The 8,929-nt window shown below is 50.9% G+C and overlaps 1 protein-coding gene across 3 annotated transcripts; it reads left to right on the top strand.

Moving 5' to 3' along the window:
* Positions 1-336: 336 nt before the first annotated feature.
* Krt84 (keratin 84) lies at positions 337-8,459 on the top strand. 3 transcript variants are annotated; one of them, XM_040752788.1, is made up of 10 exons: positions 337-539; positions 690-885; positions 1,996-2,204; positions 2,758-2,818; positions 4,049-4,144; positions 4,951-5,115; positions 5,235-5,360; positions 5,787-6,007; positions 6,414-6,445; positions 7,494-8,459. In XM_040752788.1, exons 1-10 carry the CDS (start codon positions 337-339, stop codon positions 7,829-7,831), a joined length of 1,647 nt encoding a protein of 548 aa, XP_040608722.1. In that variant the 3' UTR covers positions 7,832-8,459. The 3 variants fall into 3 exon arrangements, with proteins under 3 accessions (XP_040608722.1, XP_040608721.1, XP_040608720.1); XM_040752787.1 differs by having other exon boundaries at positions 337-538; positions 656-885; XM_040752786.1 differs by having other exon boundaries at positions 337-885.
* Positions 8,460-8,929: the final 470 nt, after the last annotated feature.

Below are 8,929 nucleotides of genomic sequence, written 5' to 3' on the forward strand. Positions count from 1 at the left end.
CCATAATGGCAATTGTGGTGAACTTATAGCGAAAATGAGACTTTAATGTTTATGTGTTTATATGTTTTTAATGTTTATTGGTTGCCTGCTCCAGCCCGCATCCTGATGAGAATAGGTGTTGCCTGAATTAGTTCACTGTGAAGGACGTTAGAGACAAGAGTTTCTGCTAACTACCCAAGCTCATAAACGCCTTTAGATGGCTTTTTTGTTTTTATGAGGCCAATCCTCATGTCCACACACACATAAAAGGATGAGAGGATCCACTAGTCTCACAGAGACTCCCAGCTCCATCTCACCCACTTCATACTGCTCCTCAGCTGTCCCCACAAAGCCACCATGTCTTGCCGCTCCTACCGAGTCAGCTCTGGTCATCGGGTGGGCAGTTTCAGTTCTTGCTCAGCAATGACCCCTCAGAATCTGAACCGCTTCCGGGCCAGCTCTGTCTCCTGCAAGAGTGGGTCTGGCTTCCGTGGCTTGGGTGGCTTTGGTAGTCGGAGTGTCAACTTTGGATCACCCTCACCTCGGATAGCGGTTGGATGCTCTCGTCCTATCCGCTATGGAGTTGGCTTTGGAGCTGGCAATGGAATGGCCTTTGGCTCTGGTGACGGGTGTGGAGTTGGTCTGGGATTTAGGGCCATTAGTGGTGTTGGCCTAGGGTTTGGAGCTGGCAGTGGCCTTGGCTATGGTTTCGGCGGCCCTGGCTTTGGCTACAGAATTGGAGGAATTGGAGGTCCATCAGCCCCCTCTATCACAGCTGTGACTGTTAACCAGAGCCTGCTGACTCCTCTTAACCTGGAGATCGACCCCAATGCCCAGAGGGTGAAGAAAGATGAGAAGGAACAGATCAAGACCCTCAACAACAAGTTTGCCTCCTTCATTGACAAGGTACCTCACTGACTGCCCCTTGGGATAGGCACTGAGAGTTAAGTGGTGCTGGGATGCTCTTCCCCTTCAAAAGGAGCTGGCCTGGGTCTGAGCCACTGGTTTTGACCCAAGTACTTAAGGCATATGACAAAGGCATTGAGGGATGGATAGGTTGTAAGTTGTTCTGCATGGAGAGTAGACAAACCAGAGGAACTGCTGTAAGGTGAGACAGACTAAGACGCTGGTCACAGTTTCTGGAGAAAAGAAAGGTGATCCAGCCAAATCTATGGGCATATGGGCAAACCAAGCCATATTTCTTGGTTACTTAGAAATGTCCCCTACACAGGTTGAGGCTTCAGCCATGTGTTCAATTGGCTCATGCTTAAAATATTTCATTCTTTAAGTTCACAGTGTTCCAAAGGAGATTATCATAGTTCCTGGGGCAAATGGTCTCATCCATTCAGTCTCAGGAGAGTGGAGAATGGAGTGGAGTGATTTTCATGTAAAAGACAAACCAACATAGGCTACCAAGATCTGGTTAAGATTGAGAGAAATACAGAATGCCACCAAAGCTGACATAGAGAAATAATAGTGTAAATTTTCCAAAAGTCCGGGTTGGCCATGTCTGCACAGAGATGAGGTTTGGTCTCTGGAGAGGGAAAAGAACCCCTAAGCTCATTTTTGTTGTGGAGCCAAGGAGCTTGGCTGATAGAATATTGTAGATGCTGTTGATGGTGTACAGTCCCAGGTAGCCACCTCCTAGTGCCACAATGACCCCCAATGTGCTGTCACTGTCCTGTGTACTCTGCTGGGAATAGCCCATATCTACTCTCAGATACAGGCAAGACCAGCAGAAGCCGCATCCTTCAAACTTCTTCATGACTGGCTGACATTTGCTTAGGTGTGGAGGGGAGAAATGATACTGAAACGTCTTTGTTAGTGGCAAAGTCTAGCTGGGTGTGCAGAGAGGGTCACAGACCTGCTCCCCCTTCTGATGAGTTAGAGGCACAATGAAAGCCCGCAGAAAGAACAGCCATAAAACATGATAGAGCCTCCACTGGCCATCTGAAAAACTGGCCTACACGGTGCACTGCCAAGCCCTTTATGTGTTGTTTTGCTTCTTGGATGTAGGTAAGGTTCCTGGAGCAACAGAATAAACTCCTTGAGACTAAGTGGAGCTTCCTCCAAGATCAGAAATGTGCTCGGAGCAACCTGGACCCTCTCTTTGATAACTATATCACCAGCCTGAGGAGGCAGCTGGATGTACTAGTCGGTGACCAGGCTCGGCTGCAGGCTGAGAGAAACCATATGCAGGATGTCCTTGAGGGCTTCAAGAAGAAGTGAGTATATTGGGCTGCCCACACCTGGGCCCTGTATTTCCAGAAGCAGCAGGCCAATGCAGATGAGATAGGATTGTTATTGGCTGTGAAACCCAGCTCCAGATGCGTGGGGGACAGTGAAGTGAGAAGTGGGATAAGGAAGCTCGCTGTGGGGAAAAAGAAATTTTGGGATGGGGAGGGGCTTGTCCTTAGCACTGCCCACAGGGATGAATAAATTGGCTCTAGGAGAGAAGTCTTAAGTTTTAAAAGGAGTTCCCACACTCAGCATTGTGTCAGGCCCTACTTCCTCTGTGCTTATTTGTAATGCCCCTGAGATGTTTCCCACAGAGAAGTGTAGGAATGGTCCAGATTTTCAAACCCTAAATCCAAGTTGAGAAAAAATGAAGGGTTAGGAGCGCCACTAGGTTAGAAAAAGAGGAGGCTAAGGTAGGCTAATCTGTGAGTAGCAATGGAGAACCATGGGCCTCAATAAACCAGGATCCTGTTGAGGGATTAGTGAGGGCTTGGGAGCATCATGAGTGAGTGCTTACCCTCTTCATCTCCATGCTCCCAGGTATGAGGAGGAGGTGGGATGCCGAGCTATCGCTGAGAATGAGTTTGTAGCTCTGAAGAAGGTAAGACGCAGCAGATAGCCAAGGGAAGGTCTATGTGGAGGCGCCGTGTTCCCCAGAACCCCAGCCTCAGGCCCAGAAACTTCCCAGGCAGCCCTGTGATGACTGAATGCTCACGCAAACAGCAGAACTCAAAAGATCATGTCCGGTTCCCTTCAAAGTTCTGATTGGACCACAGATTATTCAAGTTTGGGTGCTGTGAGTTTGAAAAAGATGAACTCTTGAGTTTCTTGAAGTACCAAGGGTTTCTTTACTTTTACCTGTAAGAATATTTGGTATTTGGTGTCACAGGATGGGCGCATGTATACCATGGTGCATGTGTGAACAACTTGAGAGTCAGTTCTCTCCTTCCATCATATGGGACCCAAGGATTGAACTCAGGTCTTCAGTCTCCAAGGCAATCTCCCACCTCCTGAGTCATGCCTATGGCCCCCTTCTTTGCTTTTAAATAAGCGTGGGATAAGGTCCAGCCCATGTGTTTCCACATTGCAATGGGAAGAAGGGCAATCACAGTGGGAGCTGATGACTCCTCCTGCCCATCTCCCAACCCCTAGGTAGGAATGGTGAGCGCCATAGGCAGTGAGCTCATCCCTCCTTTTTTTTTTTTTAGTGATTTCATTTGGTTTATTATTTTGACATTATACCAGATTCCAACCTGAGGAATTAAATGGACAATCACATTATAGAATAAAATCAAATAATAACATGATATATTTTCTAATGAAGTTGGGCTTAAGAGGCCAGAGCTGTGAGAAATCTGGATTTCATAGGCTTTGTGAGATAATTTTGACTCTGGATATATGACATTCTAGCTCTCTACCATCACAAGTTTCCATCGCTCATCTTGTCTAATCCAGGTGTCAATTCTTTTTTCTCCCCCAGGAGCATCAGTTTTCATACACTAGACCTTGGTAACTAAGTGCCTTGGCTGCTAAGTCCCAAGTGCAATTTTTTTTTATTTTTCAGTTTAAGTTTAGATAAGAAACAAGGTTGCTTCACAAGTCAGTTCCAGGTCCCTCTCCCTTTTCCTCCCCTCCTCCCATGCCCTCCCCCAACCCCCCCATTATCCCCTCATTTCCCCAGGGAGGGTGAGGCCCTCCATGGGGGTGTCCATAGTCTGTCATTTCATATAGGGCAGGGCCTAGACCCTCCCCCAAGACTGCACCTCACATTGTTGGATGGGAGTCCAAAGTCCGTGTGTATACTCGGGATTCATCCCTCCTTTTTATGCAGGATGTTGACACAGCTTTCCTGAATAAATCGGATCTGGAAGCTAATGTGGATGCCTTGGCCCAGGAGGTTGAATTCCTGAAGGCTCTGTACCTGGAGGTGAGGCTCTTCTTCTCTAGGCCTTTAAGGATGACACTGCTCAGCCTGCACGCCCTGGGGGCTGAGTCAGGCCTTTGGGTTTCCAGGTGCTGGTTTCATACATCTAGTTCCACCCCCACTCAGACCTGTGTGCTCTCTGCCAGTGTGTCTGGGGGTGAGGAAGGCCAGGGACTTCACAGAGCATCTCCACAGCCATGTTAGGCCTGACAGTGAACTCCCATCATGTGAGATCCAAACCTACATTGGCCAAGCTACAGGCTGAGTTCTGGAATGCCTGGCTAACGATTTGCCAGAAGAAAAGAAGTGTATCTGATTTAACTAGCCAAACTGATGTCATTTGCTTCCAAACAGCCTGTGTAGGCTGAAGAGCGGTCAGTCAGGGCTGTAGGGGATGGTCTCACCAGGTTGGAGACCCTGATTCTCTGAAGCATCCAGATCTAGGAATCTCTAGGCTCTACTATGTTTTAAAGTATTGTTACCTCTCAATGGACCATGACCAGCCCAGTCACTTTGTGGGTAGACCAGCGTGAACTTACATAGCTATCACCAGTCACCTGAGGTACATGGTTTTGACAGTCACCTAAGCCAGAGTAAGCAACTGGAGGTATGCACTAAGCATGCAGCAAGGGCTCTAAAGTCAGACTCATGCTTTTCTTCTGAGCTCCAGACTGGATGGGAGAGGGGTCTAGCAATGTCATAAAGCAAGAAGCAATGCCCCTGTGTCTGACTCACAGGGAACCCTGTGACAGAGTCCCAGCTGCTGGTGGACCCCTGAGTCCCTCTGCCTTGTTGTTTCTCCATTACAGGAAATCCAGTTGCTGCAGTCACACATCTCAGAGACATCTGTCATTGTGAAGATGGACAACAGCAGGGACCTGAACCTGGATGGGATCATAGCTGAAGTCAAGACCCAGTATGAGGAGGTGGCAAGGCGCAGCCGTGCTGATGTCGAGGCCTGGTACCAGACCAAGGTACTAGACCAAGGCAACAGGAGACTGGGAGAGGGGAACAGGTGCCCTGGGGTGATGACTTTGGTCTGAGGTCTTCAACTCAGACTGCATATGGTCAAAACACTGCATTCTGTCACCAGTATGAGGAGATGCAGGTGACGGCTGGCCAACACTGTGACAATCTACGAAACACACGGGATGAGATCAACGAGCTGACCCGGCTGATCCAGAGGCTGAAAACAGAGATCGAGCATTCCAAGGCCCAGGTGGGAAAGAAAAGGAGAGAAAACCTCAGAGGGAGGAGAGGCCGGGTGCCTGGCTTTGAGAAGCCCCAAGTCTGGTGAGGTAAAGGACCCACCAGGACCTGGACACAAACCAGAGGGCTGTCCAGAAAAACTTCCGGGAGAAGAGAAATATGGGCCAGGAGGAAGGCCTGGGTAGGAGGGCCATAAACAATAGAAGACTCTGGAATCCTTAGATCTGCCTCAAGGCAATGGAAACCCAGTAGGGGTAGAGAGTGGGAAAAAGCAATACCCCACCACAACCACCATCCCTGGGAAAGCAGCCACCCAGAGCTCCCATCTAGGCCCGGCACTAGGTTTCACCCCTGTCAGTAAGGGCAGTGTTGCCAACCCCACTGGGGGAACCCTGTGTCTCTAGCAAAGCACACGTGCAAACTCCCTTCCCTGCAGTGTGCCAAGCTGGAGGCCGCCGTGGCTGAGGCAGAGCAGCAGGGTGAAGCGGCCCTCAATGATGCCAAGTGCAAGCTGGCAGATCTGGAGGGTGCCCTGCAGCAGGCCAAGCAGGACATGGCGCGGCAGCTGCGGGAGTACCAGGAGCTCATGAACGCCAAGCTGGGCCTGGACATCGAGATCGCCACCTACAGGCAGCTGCTGGAGGGCGAGGAAATCCGGTGAGAACAGGAAGAAATGAGGTCAGACATCCAGAAAGGCTATCAAAACAAGGGAGGGAGCCAGATGAAGAAACCTGGAATGAGCAGTCTCTAGAGAGAACAATACATTTTCCAAAAATATTAGTCGGTTGCCCTTGGCACAGGCTTAGGAGGTGCTGTGCCATCAACTCTGTTTACAAGTGAGCTGCACCAGGTCATAGGCATTTTGCCTGGCTGATTCATTGGTTAAAATGATAATAGGTCATCAAATAGTTTAGGTCAACAATTTAGAGGCAATCTCTAGAAACATGGTATACTTCAAAAAGTGCTTAACAGTTGGGGATGCTGGTCTACCCAGACAAGAAACCCTCTGACAGCAAGCAGGTCCATAAAGCAAGCAAAAATGTTTGTTTCTTTCTCTCTCCAGGATCTGTGAAGGTGTTGGGCCAGTAAACATATGTAAGTATATAGCCTTTTTTTCAGACCATTTCTTAAGGAAGCTTCTGAGATTAGCTGGTCTGGCCAAGACAGTCAGGGGAGCAGGCCTGGACTGGGAGCGTGTCCTCAGCAGAGGCTCGGAAACAAAGAGTAGACAGTGGTTTATGGAGCCTTCGAAGTGGGAGAAGGTTCCTGGAAAGAGACTTTTGGCTTTCAGTGGCCATACAGGCCACTATCACAGAGACTTGGAAGGAGTGGAAAGGCAAAGAGGTGACTCATATCTGCATTGCAGGGATGGGACAATGCTAAGCAGCTTCCTGCTGCTTCTAGAGTATGGGCTGTTGCCCCAAGCAAGTGTGCTACCGTGCTGTCACTGCGCCCCTGCTCTGTAGAACTCCAGTCTTCTTGGGAAGGGGAGTATTAGCCAGTACCATGCTAATCCCGGAAGGACACTGCCCGGTGAGGGTGGGCAGAGCACACCAGCTGTACTCCCAGAGAAGAGCCCTGATCTGCTGAAAGGCAAAGAGACGGCAAAGCTCTTCTGCAGAAAGTCAAGCCCAGAGGTCACCGAGGCAGCACGGACACTGGTGCAAAAACAGAGATGTCAAGCTTACAGGCAGGGCCGCTTTAAGGAAGGATTTAAGCCCTGAGGGATTGGCCACGTCCAGTAAAGCCCAGCAGGGCTACACAGCAGAGTCATCAGTGAGGCAGAGATGGCTGGCCAGGAAATGGTGCTGGCAGAATGTCTTATCTGATAGATACATGGGAACAAGCAAAAAGTACAATATAATCAGAGAAACCGCCCTGTGGTTCTGTGACGGTCACTGCTCCCTGGATGGCACATCTCCCTTGGCCTCTCAAATCTACCTGGCATGGGGCACAGACAAATGGTAGTTTGTAGACGTAAATGGGAGCCGATCTATGGGTATGGGCAAATGCCCAGGGGTCCAGACAGAGCCCTCCCACTTCACCTAGATGGCTGCTTTTCACACAGTCTCAGTCTGTGAGCCACTCCGGCAAGCGACTAGTGAGTCCTGGAGTCAACATTCCTTTCCTCTCTTCTCCACAGCTGTGAGCAGTTCTCGGGGAGGTGTGCTGTGTGGCCCGGAGTCCCTGGCCTCGGGATCCAGCCTTTCCCGCAACGGCGGAGGGGTCACCTTCTCCAGCAGCAGCAGCATCCGTACCACTGGAGGGGTTCTGACTTCCTCAGGCCTAAGGGCTGGTGGGGACCTGCTGAGCTCTGGGGCCAGAGGAGGCGCAGTGCTGGTGGGGGGTGCCTGCGCCCCTAGCATCCCCTGCCCACTTCCCACTGAGGGCGGCGTCAGCAGCTACAGTGGTGGCCGTGGCAACCGCAGCTCCAGTGTCCGCTTCTCATCCACCACCACCTCTCACAGGACCAGGTACTGAGCACCTACCCCGTGATGGCCATCGCTGGAGAAGAACCAGCCAAGCATTCCTTGCTTCTGTCCCCTGAGGTGCACAGACTCTGGTCCTGAGGAACCTCCAGTCACTCTTCCTGCCAGCACACAGCCCTGGCCTATGTCCTCTTGAAGGACATTCCATTGTGTAGACACACCATCCATCCACAGCCCCAGGGGCACTCGCTTCTCCCTAAGTCCCAGTTTCCCCTGGGGATGGCCCTCAGCCTTCAGTCAGCATTTGCTACAGACCGCACTGTACCTGGGGAGAAGGGGACCATCCTGAGCAGTGTGAGCACAGACCCCTGGGGCCTGCAGGCATCCTTGCTCCTCCCCCTCCCTTTCCCTGGCAGAAGAGGTTTCTTTCTCCCTCTCCTGCCCCCAAAGGACACAGTCCTCGGCGACCACAGGGATTCCTAGGTCCCTGTGATGGTTCTCCTGCCAGTGCCCAACCCTCGCCGTCTCTCTCATGGTTGTTGGTTTATCTGTGATAGATGAGTCTGCCGAGTAGGTGGACTGCACATGGAGAGGTGGCCTTTTCAGCTGTGTGTGCCTTGTCCTGTAATGACATGAGGCCCAACTCTGTGCCCTGTTGCTGCAGCAGGCCTGTGTCCGCAAACCCCAGGAGGGGTGGTGGAGGGGTGGGTGGGTGTCTGTTTGTATTACTCTTCGTGTTCCTGGGTTTTCAATAAACTTGCCAAGCTAACTTCACAAGGACTCTGCCTGTCCATCCTGATCACTCTAAGGAGGTGGCCTACTAGACCCCACTAGTTCACCTTAATGAGAGTGTGACCAGAGCAGGGGCTGGTGTCCTGGACCCATGAAAAGAAAGGGTACAAGCCTTTCTGGGGAGGGCCTCACAGTTCTGTAAGGAAGAGGTGACAAGGAGCCAGGGCTCTGAAATCAAGGACCAACCCACCCACTCTCCTCCTGAGCACAGGGAACTCTTCCTGTTTTCAGCCACTCCCACCCCACCACCCAGCCCTCTGAGATCACTGCAATGACATCCTTGTCTCTCTGTCCACCCTCGTGTCTTCATCCAACTTACTCAGCACAATGCTTCTAGAGAAGTCTTTCTCACACAGAA

This window comes from Mesocricetus auratus, unplaced genomic scaffold (genome assembly GCF_017639785.1).
Source record: "Mesocricetus auratus isolate SY011 unplaced genomic scaffold, BCM_Maur_2.0 Super-Scaffold_100010, whole genome shotgun sequence".
NCBI lineage: Eukaryota > Metazoa > Chordata > Mammalia > Rodentia > Cricetidae > Mesocricetus > Mesocricetus auratus.